This window comes from Lagenorhynchus albirostris, chromosome 5, assembly GCF_949774975.1.
Source record: "Lagenorhynchus albirostris chromosome 5, mLagAlb1.1, whole genome shotgun sequence".
NCBI classification, from domain to species: domain Eukaryota; kingdom Metazoa; phylum Chordata; class Mammalia; order Artiodactyla; family Delphinidae; genus Lagenorhynchus; species Lagenorhynchus albirostris.
Window position 1 is genome coordinate 63328779 of NC_083099.1, and position 18908 is coordinate 63347686.

Sequence of the window (18908 nt, forward strand, 5' to 3'; positions counted from 1 at the left end):
AGTTCATAATGAAGGAAAACTGTCTTTGCAATATTTACTTATCTACTAGTAACAGCAAGTATAGTCATTAGTGGTTTACTGAGAGGATAATACTGTTATCATCCTCAACAGTAATTTGGGTGCCTTGTGTATTTGGGTCATAGTGTTAGATGCTGGGATTATAAAGTGCTGCATGACAGTCTCTGACTTTGAGAGAGAAATAGGACTGGAAATTGGCCAGCTTTCATACCACCAGGGAGCGAGGCAAGGGAATAAGTAAAAGTAAAAATAATTTAAGTTGTAGAATGTTATGAAGAGAAAAAGGGGGAAGAAGTATGAAAGAAAATGATTTTAAGAAAGAAAAAAAAGACAGAAGTAGAAAGTGTAAATAAATAAGCACTTACTTCAGGATACGTGGGTGCATATATTCTATGAAGCTCATTAATAGCAACCTGACGAGGTGCTGGGAAGAAGTGTACATCCAAGATATTTTACAGAAAGAGATGACTGAGACATCCTAAATCTCAGAATTTAGGGCATGAAATAATGTTACTAGGCCTTGTCATCCTTTGAAACTATGCTACTTCTGAGGTTTTTAATTTTGAAATTTTGTTCTCTAATCCTAACAATCCTCCCCCTACCCCCACGTTCTCTTACCTCCATTAAACGTGCTCTTTGACCTCTTCAGGACCAAGTCTCTTGATCCTTCTTAGTCTCCCAGTGTCTGAGAGTAGCCCTGGCTTCACTTCAGTTCTACTGTTGGATTGTGCAGCCAGAAATTTCTTTTGAACTTTTAATTGAGGTACAACATACATATAGAAAAAGTGCACAGGTCGTAAGTGTACTGGTTGGTGAATTTTCACAAACAGAATGCTCTGTGTAACCACAGTCCAGATGAAGAAATGAAACATTACTAGCACCCCAGAAGCTCCTCTTGTGCTCCTTCAGTACCCAACCAGGATAATCACTATCCTGACTTCTACCGGCATTGACTGCCTTGGCTGCTTTGAACTTCATATAAATGGAATTATACAGTATGTGCTTTTGTGCATCTGACTTACTTCCCTCGATATTGTGTTTTTAGATTTATTCATATTTTTGCTGCATGCAATTGTTCATCCATTCCCATTGTTGTATAAAATTCTTTGTTATATACCATTATTTACTCATTCAACTGTTTATGGGCAGTTTTATAATATCTGGTTTCTGGCTGCTATGAAGAGTGCTGCTGTGAATATCCTTATTCATATCTTTAGATACATACACACATGTGTACACATACATACACACGCACTCACACACACATTTCTGCTGGGTATGTACCTAAGAGTAGAATTGCTAGGTCACCAGGTATGGGCATGTTCAGCTTTGGTTGATACTGCCACAGGTTCCTCAAAGTGGTTGTGATAATATATACTTCCTACAGCGATATATGGAAGTTCTGGTTACCATATCCTCATCAACTTCTGAATTTTTCTCTCTTTTTCACTTTAGCCATTCATACTTGTAGGTGTGTAGTGATATCACATCATAGTTTTAATCTGAATTTCCCTGAAGACTGATGAAATTTGGGTACCTTCGTATGTTCTGGCCATTTGGATATCTCTTTTGTGAATTGCTTTTTCATGTCTTTCGCCCACTTTTCTATTCAATTGATTTTTAAAAAACTTATTTATAAGAGTTCTTTATATTTGATGGATATAAGTTTTTAATAGATATATGTATTGCAAATATCTTCTTCCATTCTGTGGGTTACTTTTTCACTCTCAATGGTTTCTTTTGATGAGCAGAAGTTCTTAGTAGTAGTTCAGCTTATTAAATTTTTCCATTATGATTAGTTTTTTGGTGCGTCCAGTTGAAGAAAATTTTGCAGATTCCAAAGTCATGATGATGCTATCTTATTTTGTTTTAAAATCTTCATTGTTCTGCCTTTCACATTAGATCTGCAATTAATCTGAAATTTTTGTGTGTGATGGTGTGCGGTATGAGGCAGCAGCACTTACTGAGCACCATTCTTTTCTGCGGTGTCACTTCTGTTTTAAATCAGGTGATCATATATGTGTTGGTGTGATTTCATGGGTCTTTCTATACTTGCCCCAATAGCACACTCTGATGTCTGAACCTTTATAATAGGTCTTGATATCTAACAGTTTCAAATCTTCCAGCTTTGTTGTTGTTCTTCAAGATTGCCTTGCTTATTCTTGGTCTTTTTCATTTCCACGTAAGTTTGAGAATCACTTTACTAGTTTACACACACACACATACACCCCAGCTGAAGTTTGATAGGCTTATGTAGATTTTGCACATCAATTTGTGAGAATTGATAGCTCTACTGTGTAGCTAGTAATTTTAAATTCAGCCTTATTGATACCCTCAATTCTCTTCCTCATTCCCCCCCCCCCCCCCCCCCCCCGCTTATCCTGTAAGCCTCAACCCTGGCTTAATTTAGCTAATCTGTTTTCCTTAATTATGTCTCTGGCTGCTTAAGAAAATCAGATAAGATCCTGATTGATTCTCTTGCTTAAGACCTTGGTGCTGCAGTTCTTATTTATGAATTGTTTCTGTTACCTTTCCTTATGGCAGTCCTTCCATTCTTGTACAGCTCTCAAGTAACACAGTAGCTCCTTGCTAACCCTCATCCTGTTCTTAGCAATCTTGTGTGTGGAGATATCTGAAAAACAGTCAGAAATATGGCCTAAACTGCGAGAGAAATGTTGGTACTAAAGATACATTAGCATGACATTAGCATGGAGTCATTAGCATGACATCATACTTGAAACTATAAGTATGGATTAGCTTGTTCATGTAGGAAGTGTGTGAAGTAGGAGGAGACAAGAATATAATCCTGGGGAACAACACCACTTAAAGGTTGGGCTGAGGACAAGTAGAGAACATGACTGATAGAAGAGGCCACATAAGTTGGAGGAGTAGCAAAGAGATGTATTGGAAACCAAGGGAAGAGAAAGTTTCAAGAAGTGGGGCATGGCCAGTAGTGTTAAGTGATGCGTACAGGACAAGAGCATGCTAACGGAAAATAGGCTGGTGGATTTGACTAGTAACTTCAGCAAGAGTAGTAGTCAGTAGCTGGTAATGGGTGGAGAAAGTGGAGGTAATGAGTATGGACTGCTCTGCTCTCTTAAGAATATGAATGGAAATGATAAGGCAGAAGGTAGTCCAGCTGAAAGAGGAGGTAAGATCAGAACTTTTTTCTTTAATGTCTGTTGCCCAGAATCAGCTTGTTCAAAGCTAAACTCATTCTGCTTTATCTGCTATTCTTTTTGCTTTCTTATCTCAGTTAGTAGTATCACCTTTTGCTAGTTGCTCAAGCTGGAAACCTTGGAATCTTCTTTGACTTCTTTCTTAACCCCCCCAGCCCCTCAAAACACACTGTTTAAATGGTAACCAGGAATTTTGGATTTTACCTCAGTAATGTCTCTTTCCTTATTCCTTCTCTTGACCCCTTCTGCTGCATTCCTAGACTGAACTCTCCTGTCTTTCCTTGACATTGCAATAGCCATCTTGCTGGTTCTTATTAGTCTCCCTGCCTGTCTCCCCCTCTACCCTCATCCATCTTCATACTGCCCCATTTATCTTTCTAAAGCATGGTTCCCATCATGTGTACATTTTTTAAAGATCTCAGTTGCCTTCCCACTGCCTACTATATATAGTACATTAATTTATTAAGTAAATGAGTACTGATTATGTGTTAGGCATCGTACTAGGCACTAGGGTTACAGTGGTGGACAAATAGGGCCCTCCTATCACCTAGCTTAATGGAATATAAGACTTTTACAATTTGGATCCCAGCTTATCTTTCTAGGATCACCTCCAACTCCTACTCAAATACTCCATTCATTTTAGACTACTTCCTTTTTCATGGGCAAAATTCCTATTATGAAATCACTGTGTTTGCACATGCTGTTTCCAACCCAGAATGCCTTTCTTCTGTCTGCTTGTCATATTTCTTAAGGTAAACTATCTATAGTCAGGTAGTATTTATTTTCTTCAATTAGCCATTGGCTGTTAGTTAACTAGTAAAGCATCTATACACGTTAGAATTTTAAGAAATATTTGGCAACTAACAATAATATGCATAACTGCTCCTACTTCTTCCAGCTACAAGAAAGAAATTTTTGGAGTGAACTCTTTGTAGGGAGAGATAACTAGAGTTGTAATTTAATTCTGTACTATGCCTCTCTGGTCAACAGCAATGCGTGAAAAATGGGTGAAAAACAGAATAAGCATATGAGTGTTTTGGAGAAACCCATTAACGCCTATTTGACTTATGGAGTATTTGGAATTTTGAATTTATTTATCCATGTTCTTCTAATTTAGACTGATGATGAAGATGATTCTTTTGTTCTTGAAGATCCTACATTGTTAAATATTGATACTATTGATTCTCACTCCTATGATACTTCGTCTGTGGCAAGCTCAGATAGTGGCGACAGGACCAACTTAAAAAGGTAAATATCCTTTTATTTTTTTCTTCTTTTTTTAAATTGAAATATAGTTGATTTACAATGTTGTGTTAATTTCTGTTGTACAGCAAAGTGACTTAGTTATACATATATAGACATTCTTTTTCATATTCTTTTCCATTATGGTTTATCCCATGATATTGAATATAGTTCCCTGTGCTCTACAGTAGGACCTGTTTATCCATTCTATATGTAATAGTTTCCATCTACTAACCCCAAACTCCCAGTTCATTCCCCGCCCCTGCCAAGCAACCACAGGTCTGTTCTCTATGTCTGCGTCTCTTTCTGTTTCATAGATAGGTTCATTTGTGCCATATTTTAGATTCCACATAAAGGTGATATCATATGGTATTTGTCTTTCTCTTTCTGACTTACTTAGTATTGATAATCTCTGGTTACACCCATGTTGCTGCAAATGGCATTATTTCATTCTTTTTTATGGTTGAGTAGTATTCCATTGTATATATGTACCACATCTTCTTTATCCATTCATCTGTCGATGGACATCTAGGTTGTTTCCATGTCTTGGCTATTGTGAATAGTGCTGCTATGAACATAGGGGTGCATGTATCTTTTTGAATTATACTTTTGTTCAGATATATGCCCAGGAGTGGGATTGCTAGATCATATGGTAATTCTGTTTTTAGTTTCCTGAGGAACCTCCATACTGTTTTCCATAGTGGCTGCACCAGCTTACATTCCCACTAACAGTGTAGGAGGGTTCCCTTTTCTCCATACCCTCTCCAGTAATTGTTATTTGTAGACTTTTTAATGATGGCCATTCTGACCAGTGTGGGTTGGTATCTCATTGTGGTTTTGACTTGCATTTCTCTAATAATTAGCAATGTTGAGCATCATTTCATGTGCCTACTGGCCATCTTTAAGTCTTCTTTGGAGAAATGTCTATTTAGGTCTTCTGCCTGTTTTTCAATTGGGTTGTTTGTTTTTTTGTTGTTGTATTGTATGAGCTGTTTGTATATTTTGGAAATTAAGCCCTTGTTGGGTGCATCATTTGCAAATACTTTCTCCCATTCATTTTGTTTATGGTTTCCTTTGCTGTGCAAAAGCTTGTAAGTTTGATTAGGTCCCATTTGTTTACTTTTGTTTTTATTTCTGTTGCCTTGGGAGACTGACCTAAGAAAACACTGGTATGATTTATGTCAGAGAATGTTTTGCCTATATTCTCTTCTAGGAGTTTTATGGTGTCATGTCTTATGTTTAAGTCTTTAAGCCATTTTGAGTTTATTTTTGTGCATGATGAGAGGGTGTGTTCTAACTTCGTTGATTTACATGCACCTGTCCAACTTTGTCAGCACCAATAGCTGAAGAGACTGTCTTTTTCCTGTTTTATATTCTTGCCTGCTTTGTCGAAGATTAATTGACCATAGGTGTGTGGGTTTATTTCTGGGCTCTTTGGTTAAGCGTTCATTTAAATCACACTTGCATACAGTATGGCCTGCTGAAGCTCTGCATAGGAAGTAGAAGGCCCACTCAGGTGGAAATAAAATGCTTGCTAGATCCTGAATATTTAGGCACTGTTGAGGGGAGAGGATAAAAAGGTGGATGACATGACGACTGTCTTCTGTACACACAGTAGGAAGCTATAATAATAGCCGGGGACACCCAGAAGCAGGAGAGCCCTTAGAGGGTGCACACATCACCCCTGGTACAGTGTCTGTGGTGGAAATGTGAGGCTTGGTTTACCTCACCACCTTTCTGTTCCCTCCCTCCTCCCTCCACCACCTTCCTCCTGCTCTCTAAGGACAGCTCCAGTGTTTCTGCATTCCCTTGAAATGGGTTCAGAGGAGAGTCACAGAGATGATTAAAGATTTGGGAAAAGGACTTCTAACCCTATATAACTTCATTTTGGCTGCTTTTCACCTTCCAAATTCTTGGAGAGCACATGAAAAGGAAAGAGAAGTGGAGGAAGCATAATGTAAATACTTTATTGAATTCATGTGTAACTTTAATGTGGCTAAGTTGTTGGTGTATTTTTCCTCGACTTCTTAAATTTTGCCTGTGTCAGTGCTGTCTTCTTTAGGTTGTCAACTCTTGTGGGATAGGGGCCATGGCTGGATATATTAACCTGTTCATCACTTTCTTCTACAAATAAATAACTTAAATTTTTTCAGCTTTATTGAGATATAATTGACATGCAGTACTGTGTAGATTTAAGGTATACAATGTGATTCTTTTTTTTTAATTCTTGAATTTTATTTTATTTATCTTTTTATACAGCAGGTTCTTATTAGTCAGCAATTTTATGCACATAAGTGTATACGTATCAATCTCAATTGCCGAATTCATCACACCACCACCCCCACCCACCGTGGCTTTCCCCGCTTGGTGTCCATACGTTTGTTCCCTACATCTGTGTCTCAATTTCTGCCCTGCAAACCGGTTCATCTGTACCATATTTCTAGGCTCCACATACATGCGTTAATATACGATATTTGTTTTTCTCTTTCTGACTTACTTCACTCTGTATGACAGTCTCTAGATCCATCCACGTCTCAACAAATGACCCAATTTCGTTCCTTTTTATGGCTGAGTAATACTCCATTGTATATATGCACCACATCTTCTTTATCCATTTGTCTGTCGATGGGCATTTAGGTTGCTTCCATGACCTGGCTATTGTAAATGGTGCTGCAGTGAACATTGGGGTGCATGTGTCTTTTTGAATTATATTTTTTTCTGGGTATATGCCCAGTAGTGGGATTGCTGGATCATATGGTAGTTCTGTTTTTGGTTTTCTAAGGAACCTCCATACTGGCTGTATCAATTTACATTCCCACCAACAGTGCAAGAGGGTTCCCTTTTCTCCACACCCATTTGTTGTTTGTAGATTTTCTGATGATGCCCATTCTAACTGGTGTGAGGTGATACCTCATTGTAGTTTTGATTTGCATTTCTCTAATAATTAGTGATGTTGAGCAGCTCTTCATGCGCTTCTTGGCCATCTGTAGGTCTTCTTTGGAGAAATGTCTATTTAGGTCTTCTGCCCATTTTTGGATTGGGTTATTCATTTTTTTAATATTGAACTGCATGAGCTATTTATATATTTTGGAGATTAATCCTTTGTCAGTTGCTTCATTTGCAAATATTTTCTCCCATTCTGAGGGTTGTCTTTTGGTCTTGTTTATGGTTTCCTTTGCTGTGCAAAAGCTTTGAAGTTTCGTTAGGTCCCATTTGTTTATTTTTGTTTTTATTTCCATTACTCTAGGAGGTGGATCAAAAAAGATCTTGCTGTGATTTATGTCAAAGAGTGTTCTTCCTATGTTTTCCTCTAAGAGTTTTATAGTGTCCAGTCTTACATTTAAGTCTCTATTCCATTTTGAGTTTATTTTTGTGTATGGTGTTAGGGAGTGTTCTAATTTCATTCTTTTACATGTAGCTGTCCAGTTTTCCCAGCACCACTTACTGAAGAGACTGTCTTTTCTCAATTATATACCCTTGCCTCCTTTGTCATAGATTAGTTGACTGTAGATGTGTGGGTTTATCTCTGGGCCTTCTATCTTGTTCCATGGATCTATGTTTCTGTTTTTGTGCCAGTACCATATTGTCTTGATTACTGTAGCTTTGTAGTATAGTCTGAAGTCAGGGAGTCTGATTCCTTCAGCTCCGTTTTTTTCCCTCAAGACTGCTTTGTCTATTCGGGGACTTTTGTGTCTCCATACAAATTTTAAGATATTTTGTTCTAGTTCTGTAAAATATGGCATTGGTAATTTGATAGGGATTGCATTGAATCTGTAGATTGCTTTGGGTAGTATAGTCATTTTCACAATATTGATTCTTCCAATCCAAGAACATGGTGTATCTCTCCATCTGTTGGTATCATCTTTAATTTCTTTCATCACTGTCTTATAGTTTTCTGCATACAGCTCTTTTGTCTCCCTAGGTAGGTTTATTCCTAGGTGTTTTATTCTTTTTGTAGTAATGGTATATGGGAGTGTTTCCTTAATTTCTCTTTCAGATTTTTCATCATTAGTGTATAGGAATGCAAGAGATTTCTGTGCATCAATTTTGTATCCTGCTACTTTACCAACTTCATTGATTAGCTCCAGTAGTTTTCTGGTGGCATCTTCAGGATTCTCTATGTATAGTATCATGTCATCTGCAAACAGTGACAGTTTAACGTTCTTTTCCAATTTGTATTCCTTTTATTTCTTTTTCTTCTCTGATTGTGGTGGCTAGGACTTCCAAAACTATGTTGAATAATAGTGGCGAGAGTGGACATCCTTGTCTTGTTCCTGATCTTAGAGGAAATGCTTTCAGTTTTTCACCATTGAGAATGATGTTTGCTGTGGGTTTGTCATATATGGCCTTTATTATGTTGAGGTAGGTTTCCCCCTATGCCCACTTTCTGGAGAGTTTTTGTCATAAATGGGTGTTGAATTTTGTCAAAAGCTTTTTCTGCATCTATTGAGAGGATCATATGGTTTTTATTCTTCAATTTGTTAATATGGTGTATCACACCGATTGATTTGCGTATATTGAAGAATCCTTGCATCCCTGGGATAAATCCCACTTGAACATGGTGTATGATCCTTTTAATGTGTTGTTGGATTCTCTTTGCTAGTATTTTGTTGAGGATTTTTGCATCTGTATTCATCAGTGATGTTGGTCTGTAATTTTCTTTTTTTGTAGTATCTTTGTCTGGTTTTGGTATCAGGGTGATGGTGGCCTCATGGAATGAGTTTGGGAGTGTTCCTTCCTCTGCAATTCTTTGGAAGAGTTTGAGAAGGATGGGTGTTAGCTCTTCTCTAAATGTTTGATAGAATTCACCTGTGAAACCATCTGGTCCTGGACTTTTGTTTGTTGGAAGATTTTTAATCACAGTTTCAATTTCATTACTTATGATTGGTCTGTTCATATTTTCTATTTTTTCCTGGTTCAGTCCTGGAGCGTTATACCTTTCTAAGAATGTGTCCATTTCTTCCAGGTTGTCCATTTTATTGGCCTAGAGTTGCTTGTAGTAGTCTCTTAGGATGCTTTGTATTTCTGTGGTATCTGTAACTTCTCCTTTTTCATTTCTAATTTTATTGATTTGAGTACTCGCCCTCTTTTTCTTGATGAGTCTGGCTTATGGTTTATCAATTTTGTTTATCTTCTCAAAGAACCAGCTTTTAGGGTTATTGATCTTTGCTATTGTTTTCTTTGTTTCTATTTCATTTACTTCTCCTCTGATCTGTATGATTTCTTTCCTTCTGCTAACTTTGGGTTTTGTTTTTCTTTCTCTCTCTAGTTCCTTTAGGTGTAATGTTAGATTGTTTATTTCAGATTTTTCTTGTTTCTTGAGGTAGACTTGTATAGCTATACACCTCACTCTTAGAACTGCTTTCGCTGCATCCCATAGGTTTTGGATCATCATGTTTTCATTGTCATTTGTCTCTAGGTGTTTTTTGATTTCCTCTTTGATTTCTTCAGTGATCTCTTGGTTATTTAGTAATGTATTGTTTAGCCTCCATGTGTTTGTGTTTTTTACGTTTTTTTCCCTGTAATTCATTTTTAATCTCATAACGTTGTGGTCAGAAAAGATGCTTGATATGATTTCAATTTTATTAAATTTACTGAGGCTTGATTTGTGACCCAAGATGTGATCTATCCCGTAGAATGTTCTGTGCGCACTTGAGAAGAAAGTGTAATCTGCTGTTTTTGGATGCAATGTCCTGTAAATATCAATTAAATCTATCTGGTCCATTGTGTCATTTAAAGCTTCTGTTTCCTTATTTATTTTCATTTTGGATGATCTGTCCATTGGTGTAAGTGAGGTGTTAAACTGTCCCACTATTATTGTGTTACTGTCAATTTCCTCTTTCATAGCTGTTAGCAGTTGCCTTACGTATTGAGGTGCTCCTATGTTGGGTGCATATATATATTTATAATTGCTATATTTTCTTCTTGGATTGATCCCCTGATCATTATGTAGTGTCCTTCCTTGTCTCTTTTAACATTCTTTATTTTAAAGTCTATTTTATCTGATATGAGTATTGCTACTCCAGCTTTCTTTTGATTTCCGTTTGCATGAAATATCTTTTTCCATCCCCTCACTTTCAGTCTGAGTGTCCCTGCATCTGAAGTGGGTCTCTTGTAGACAGTATATATATGGGTCTTGTTTTTGTATCCATTCAGCAAGCCTGTGTCTTTTTGTTGGAGCATTTAATCCATTCATGTTTAAGGTAATTATCGATATGTACGTTCCTATGACCATTCTTAATTGTTTTGGGTTTGTTATTGTAGGTCCTTTTCTTCTCTTGTGTTTCCCACTTAGAGAAGTTCCTTTAGCATTTGTTGTAGAGCTGGTTTGGTGGTGCTGAATTCTCTTAGCTTTTGCTTGTCTGTAAAGCTTTTGATTTCTCCATCGAAGCTGAATGAGATCCTTGCCGGGTAGAGTAATCTTGGTTGTAGGTTCTTCCCTTTCATGACTTTAAGTATATCATGCCACTCCCTTCTGGTTTGTAGAGTTTCTGCTGAGAAATCAGCTATTAACCTTATGGGAGTTCCCTTGTATGTTATTTGTCGTTTTTCCCTTGCTGCTTTCAATAATTTTTTTTGTCCTTAATTTTTGCCAGTTTGATTACTGTGTGTCTCAGCATTTTTCTCCTTGGGTTTATCCTGTATGGGACTCTCTGCGCTTCCTGGACTTGGGTGGTCATTTCCTTTCCCATGTTAGGGAAGTTTTCGACTATAATCTCTTCAAATACTTTCTCTGGTCCTTTCTCTCTCTCTTCTCCTTCTGGGACCCCTATAATGCGAATGTTGTTGCGTTTAATGTTGTCCCAGAGGTCTCTTAGGCTGTGTTCATTTCTTTTCATCTTTTTTCTTTATTCTGTTCCACAGCAGTGAATTCCACCATTCTGTCTTCCAGGTCACTTATCTGTTCTTCTGCCTCAGTTATTCTGCTATTCCTTCTAGTGTAGTTTTCATTTCAGTTATTGTATTGTTCATCTCTGTTTGTTTGTTCTTTAATTCTTCTAGGTCTTTGTTAAACATTTCTTGCATCTTCTCGATCTTTGCCTCCATTCTTTTTCTGAGGTCCTGGATCATCTTCACTATCATTATTCTGAATTCTTTTTCTGGAAGGTTGCCTATCTCCACTTCATTTAGTTGTTTTTCTGGAGTTTTATCTTGTTCCTTCATCTGGTACATAGCCCTCTGCCTTTTCATCTTGTCTATCTTTCTGTGAATGTGTTTTTTGTTCCACAGGCTGCAGGATTGTAATTCTTCTTGCTTCTGCTGTCTTCCCTCTGCATGATTCTTTGATATATGTATATGTTGTGAAATGATTACCACAGAAGGGTTACTTATCACCTCACATAATTCGCCTGTTTTTTGTTTTTGCAGTGAGAACATCTAAGATCTACTCTCTTAGCAACTTTCAAGTATATAACACAGTGTTGTTATAGTCACCATGCTGTATATTAGATCCCCAGAACTTACTCATATTAAAACTGGAAGTTTATACCCTTTGACCAGCATCTCTGTATTTCCCTCTGCCCTTGGATGTCACTATTTTAGTCTGTCTTTCTGTGAGTTTGGCTTTTTAAAATTCCACTATAAGTGAGATCATACAGTATTTGTCCTGCTCTGTCTGATTTATTTCTTGTAGCATAATGCCCTCAAGGTCCATCAGTGTTGTCACAAATGGCAGGATTTCCTTCTTTCTCATGGCTGAATAATATACCATTGTGTGTGTGTGTGTGTGTGTGTGTGTGTGTGTGTGTGTGTGTATGTGCATACACATCTGTATCCATTCATCTGTAGATGGACATTTAACTTAGGTTGTTTCCGTATCTTGGCTATTTTGCATAATGCTGCAATGAACATACGAGTGCAGGTATCTCTTTGAGATAGTGATTTTGTTTCCTTTGAATATACAACCCAGAAGTGGGATTGCTGGATCACATGGTAGTTCTAGTTTTAATTTTTTGAGGGACCTCCATGCTATTTTCCATAGTGACTGCACCAGTTTACATTCCCACCAACAGTGTCTGGGGATTCCTTTTTCTCTGTATCCTCACAAACGCTTATCTTTTGTTTTATTGATAATAGCCATACTAATGGATATGAGATGATATCTCATTGTGGTTTTCATATGCATTTCTCTGATGATTAGTGATGTTGAGCACATTTTCATGTACCTGTTGGCCATCTGTTGTGTTCCTTGGAAAAATGCCTATTTAGGTCCTCTGCGCATTTTTTTACTCAGATCGTTTTTTGCTCTTGAGTTATAAGTGTTCTTTATATATTTTGGTTATTCACCCCTTATGGGGTTAATGGTTTGCAGATATTTTTTCCTATTCCATAGGTTGCCTTTTCATGTTTTGATTGTTTCTTTAGCTGTGCAGAAGCTTTTTAGTTTGATGTAGTCCCATTTATATATATTTATATATATTATATGTATATCTGCTTTTGCTGCTTGTGTTTTTGGTTCCATACATAACCAAAAAATTGCTGCCAGTACCACTGTCAAGGAGGTTTTTCCCTTTGTTTTTTTCTAAGAGCTTTGTGGTTTCAGGTCTTATGTTTAAGTATTTAATCTGTTTAATCTTTGTGAGCGGTATAAGGTAAGGGTACAGTTTCATTCTTCTGCATGTGATTACCTAGTTTTCCTAGCACCATTTATTGGAGAGAATATTCTTTCCTCATTGAGTGCTCTTGGCTCCTTTGTCAAATATTAATTGACAATATATGCAAGTGGTTATTTCTGGGCTCTGTTTTGTTCGTTGATCTATGTGTCTTTTATAATGCCAGTACCATCCTGTTTTGATTACTGTAGCTTGAAATAGAGTTTGAAATCAGGAAGTGTGATGCCTCCAGCTTTGGTCTTCTTTCTCAAGGTTACTTTGATTTGGATCAGTTGTGTTTCTATAAACTAACAAAGAAATATATAAAAAAGTAATAAAAATCTCATTTACAGTGGCATCAAAAGCAGTAAAATACTTAGGAATAAGTTTAGGAACAAGGAGGTGAACGAGCTGTACACAGAAAATTATAAGAATTGATGAATGAAATTAAAAAACACAAATGGAAAGATATCCCATGTTCATGGATTAATTAAAATGTTCATACTACCCACAGCCATGTATAGATTCAGTGCAATCCCTATCAAAATTTCAATAACAAATTTTTTCACAGAAAAAACAATCCTAAAATTTGTATGGAACCATTATAACGTAAATGTTTTGGATGATTTGGTCACTACCTGCTTAAAAGCTGTGGTGTCTTCTTTTTGCCTGCATAGTAATGTCAGAACTGCTTTGCATGGCATCAGTCTGAACCCTGCTTACCATTTTGACATTATCTCTGAGCACTCCCACTCCTGTCCTCCTGGTCCATGCCTTTTGTGTACTTACATTCTCCACACACTGTGCACCATTACATCTTCATATTATTGCTTGTGCTTTTTTGTTGTCTGACAGACTCCTAGTTATCTATCAAGGCCAGCTCAGATGCCTTTTCTTTTCTATAGCTCTCCCTAATAGCTCCCTAATAAACAGGATTAAACTCTTCATTTCATTTCTGCAGTGCTTTATTTATTTTTCTTTTCTAACATTTATCCTTTAATTTAAGAGTGAGTTACTCATTAGTCCCTCTAGCTAGGATATGAGGTCCTTGAGAGTAGGAGCTTTGACCTTCTTATTTTTGTATCCCCAGAGCATATGTTTAGTCACATAGGGTAGGTGTTCAATGTTTGGTAAAAGTTAAATTATTTTTTGTACAGTGATGCGTAGGTTAAGTGAAAGGAGCATCAGAGAATGAGTAATGAGTAGGGAATTTGAGGCAGTTGGTTGGAGAATGAGAGGGTCGTTATAGACAACAGGAGGGCAAGAAAGGTGGCAAAGGTGGAAGGCAGGTAGAGGTAATGTAGACATGTGAGCAGGGGTGCTCTATAGGCAACCTTCTGATGAGTAGCAGAACCTCTTGCTGTATTTCTTAAGGTGGGCAAGAAACAGGTTGAATCAGTGAAAAAGAAATGGTGGCTTTATTCATTTTCCTGCTTGTGCTTCTCTGAGGCTCAGGGTGGATTCAGTACATTTTAACGTGAGACTGTTAGACTTTATACCTCTTTGCAAACCAGAGCTAACAAAGTAATACAGTGTTTTATGCTTTTCTCGTTTTTATTTTTTCTTCTTTCAAAGTTTTAAAGACCCTGCCTCTTCAATTTTTTTTTCCAATTCTTAAACATTTTCCTTTTTTTTTTCTTTTTAAGAAAGAAGAAATTACCTGATTCTTTTTCACTCCATGGATCAGTTATGCGACATTCACTTTTGAAGGGAATTTCTGCCCAAATAGTGTCTGCAGCTGTAAGTATTTTGTTCTCTTCCCCCAACTTTATAACCTGCAATGGCATAATGAAGTAGGAATGAGCATAAAACAAAGCATAGCACTTCTCTTGGCCCGAGGCTTAAGAAAAATAGAATCTGGCTTTCATGGGTTTTGTGTGATTATTTTTGACTCATAAGACATAGCTACACATCTTGACATAGAAATTAGTGCAGCCATGAAATAAAAGTCTGCCCAGAGTCTCGGGTGTGCCTAAATGAAATATGGCAGCAAGCCTAAAAGAAACTATCTGCTTTTTCTTTAAATTCCTTTTCAGTTTAGTTGCCGTCTTGTGTATTTGGTTGAGGTAGAGTGCTTGTTTTTTTTAGTCTTTTCATATGGAGAAATGATTGATCAGAATCTTTTACAACTGAGTGATTTTTTTATAATTCACAAAAGTCTTTTCATGTACCTTATTTCATATACTCTTACAACTTTGAAAGTAGGGAGAGCCATATCCTATTTTACAAATGAGAAGACAGGCTCAGAGAGGTGACATTAACTTGTATTACATCATTGGGTTAGGAGATAGCAGAGCAGTTACTCAAAATTGGGGTTTTTGGCTCCCAAGTCTAGTGCTTCTTTGTTGTGAAATGAGGGTGGTATTGGTGAATGTGGCCAGTGTATAATAGATGGAACAGAATATCTGTGTCTTTTTTGAAAATGATTTAGAGTACTGTGTTAAGTGCAGAAATATTTAATAGTCCATCAAGACAATAGATGCTGATTCGGGTATGTTTTATCAAATTTTCCTTTGGCCTCAAGGCCTGTAGTTTTACACAGACTTTCAGTTTTGGTTTTCTGAATTCAGTATATAGGTTCTGTAAATAATAATAGTAATAATAATGATGATGATGACAGATTCATACCCCAGGAACTTTGATATGTTTTTATGTTCTTTTCCTGGAGTTTAATTGGTATTTTGCATATTCAGTTTGGACAAAGTTTTGATTTTTCACAGGGTAAGAGACTGATACAGAAGTGGCATTATGGCACCATAATCACATTGTAATCTTCAGGTTTATTAGAGAAAGCTCTTATTGCAGAAACCAAACCAAACCAAACAAAAAACAAAAAACACACACAACCCCCCCCCCCGAAAACAACAACCAAAAAACCCCCCAAAGAAACAATAAAAAAGAAGGAAAGAAAAAGTGTTCTCTGCGGTCAGTTGGTATACCCTGACCCAGCTCATATATCATGAAGTCAATTTAAATAGAGAGATAGTCAAGCAATGGAGGAAACGTGGGCAATTGTCCTTCCTCTTGTAGGTGGAGAGTAGCTCATATTTTCTAGAATGGGAACCACCTGTTGAGGATTACATTTCCATGACGTTTTCTGAATTTAATCCTGATGTAGGTGATGAAATTCATTCCTTTCAAAATCAAGATGAACCAGAACAGTCATTTGACCCACCTGTGCAGTTTTAAAAATATTTTGAATAATGGAGACTGAACTAAAACTCAGACATTGAACAATGATTAGATAAATCTGTTATTTAAAAGGGTTTCTCCTTTCTCTTGAAGAGGAGGGAAAAATTGTAATAAATCCCAGAGTGTTTGCATTCTGTTCTTATTTCATTGCCATGGCTGAGCTCCTTTGGTATGTTAAAATGAAAACTGCTTTTCTTGTGACAGTCTTCATCCTCTGCTTTCCTAATTTTGGATTACCAGCTCAATTTAAATTGTATGCTTTTCTGTGATGGTTGGTTTATTAACATGTAAAGCTAGTTATATTTTGGGGTTTCTCTCCTGAATGGCTGTTCAGTAATGCTTTCAGCCATGTGGATAGTGATGTTATTTAGGGCTGCCTAAGGCGTTGATCATCATGGCCTTGTAGTCTGTGCCTGGAGAACACTTAGGAGAGATGAAACTTTTGGAGTTGTGAACCTCATTGTTTAATTTTGGAATCCTCCTCAAAGTAATATGACATGTGACTATATTTAAAATACACTACCAAACGTAAAATAGGTAGCTAGTGGGAAGCAGCCACATAGCACAGGGAGATCAGCTCGGTGCTTTGTGACCAGCTAGAGGGGTGGGATAGGGAGGGTGGGAGGGAGGGAGAGGCAAGAGGGAAGAGATATGGGAACATATGAATATGTATAACTGATTCACTTTGCTATAAAGCAGAAACACACCATTGTAAAGCAATTATACTCCAATAAAATGGATTCAAATTAATTTTAAAGGATATTTATCATTTTATGATCACTTAAGATAATGGGGATACCTTGGCATAGTGTTTTTGCAAAATGTGTCCATTGTATAAGAATCTCCTAGGATACTTATGAAAATACAGATTCCTGGGCACCATCCCAGACCTACTGAATTGGAATCTAGTTCTAGCAGTGTAGCTAGGGATTTGCATTTTAACGGGTATCCCAGGTGATTCTAACGCGCGTGGCTTTTGAGAATCACTATCCTAAGATGCCGTAACACCAGCACTAAAATTCTATTCATATATCCTCTAAATTGCTTCCCATATCTGTGGGTTTTAGCTTTGAAAGTTAGCTGACTTCTGATTGCATTTTTCAGGTTCCATTTTGAATATAGTTTATGTTCTTCATCTGCTGGCTCATTCTTTTTCCCTGTCCAGGACACAAATCAATCATTTATCAAATATTTGTTGCATGTTTCTTTATTGTTCAGCATTATGTTAGGCATCCTTTACACACACACATCCACACAAAGTTGAGTATATCCTACTCTCCAGAACGTTGTACATAGTAGCGTTGTTGATTGTTCTTCCTCATAGTTCCATGCCCTGGTGTAAGTATTTTAGGTTAGTTCCTGGGAAGCTCTGTAAAGTTGGATATAATAGATTCTGCCTTCTGAGAGATTATAATAATGAATTGAGCACACTGACAGGGACAGACAGAAAAGAAATACAGAAGTGATCCAAAGAGCCTGGTCTGGGAATGGAAACCCTGAGTTTTAGACATAGTCTACCACTTCCTGAATAACTGTGGGCAAGTCAATTTAAGCTCTTTGAAACTTAATCTGAATCTTAAGAATCTTAATCTGTTTTCTTAATCTGGAAAATCAGAATAATACTACTTGTTTGATCCATCTCTCCTGGTTTGAGTATCAAATAATGTGATAAATACATTTGAAAGCTCTTTGCTACTACAGTTCTAATCATTGAAAGCCCTTGTTATTATTCAAAGCTACAGAAGTACCAAATATTAGTAGACACCCTTACATTTTTAGGATATTTTACATTTAATTTGATCCTCAGGACAACTCATGGCGGTAGCTAGGGCAGTGCTTGCCTTTTCCGCAAACAGGTAAGGGGACTAATACTCAGAAGGGTTAGGTGGCTGTGACGAGGTCACACAGTCACTGGTAAGGAGCTGGCACTAGCACTTAAGTTTTGATTTTCTTATTCTGACTGAATATACCCTGCTCTGGCTTCTATTTATTTATTTTTATTTTAAAAATTATTTTATTTCTTTTTGCCTTTCATTTTTAATTTTTTTAACATCTTTATTGGAGTATAATTGCTTTACAATGGTGTGTTAGTTTCTGCTGTATAACAAAGTGAATCAGCTATACATATACATGTATCCCCATATCTCCTCCCTCTTGCGTCTCCCTCCCTCCCACCTCCCTATCCCACCCCACTAGGTGGTCATAAAGCACCGAGCTGATCTCCCTGTGCTGTGTGGCTGCTTCCCACTAGCTATCTATTTTACGTTTGGTAGTGTATATATGTCCATGCCACTCTCTCACTTCGTCCCAGCTTACCCTTCCCCCTCCCCCCCTCCTCAAGTCCATTCTCTACGTCTGCGTCTTTATTCCTGTCCTGCCCCTAGGTTCATCAGAACCTGCCCCTAGGTTCAACATTATTGAAAATAGAATCTCTTTCCTCTCTCTTTCCCTTTACATTTTCATTTATAATCAGTACCCTTCCTGAAACAGTAAAAGAAAACGATCTACTCTTGTGCTCTTTATATTTTGTTGGTATATACAACTTTTGTAGTTTCTCTTATTTGGGGGCAAAAATGACGGTTCTACCTCTTGTCTGAATTGTATATGTAAAGAGAGGGCCTTATACCATTTTCTGCTTAAAAATGGGAATGTCTTTTCAAATACTTTTTTTTAAAATTTTATTTAG

General features: G+C 37.1%; 1 protein-coding gene across 1 annotated transcript in view; it reads left to right on the forward strand.

Moving 5' to 3' along the window:
* VPS8 (VPS8 subunit of CORVET complex) overlaps positions 1–18908 on the forward strand; it is a 300882-nt gene that overhangs the window by 10730 nt on the left and 271244 nt on the right. Inside the window, exons 4-5 of the mRNA XM_060150214.1 lie at positions 4315–4445; positions 14677–14770. Coding sequence (XP_060006197.1) covers positions 4315–4445; positions 14677–14770 — 225 coding nt within the window. The remainder of the gene's footprint in view (positions 1–4314; positions 4446–14676; positions 14771–18908) is intronic.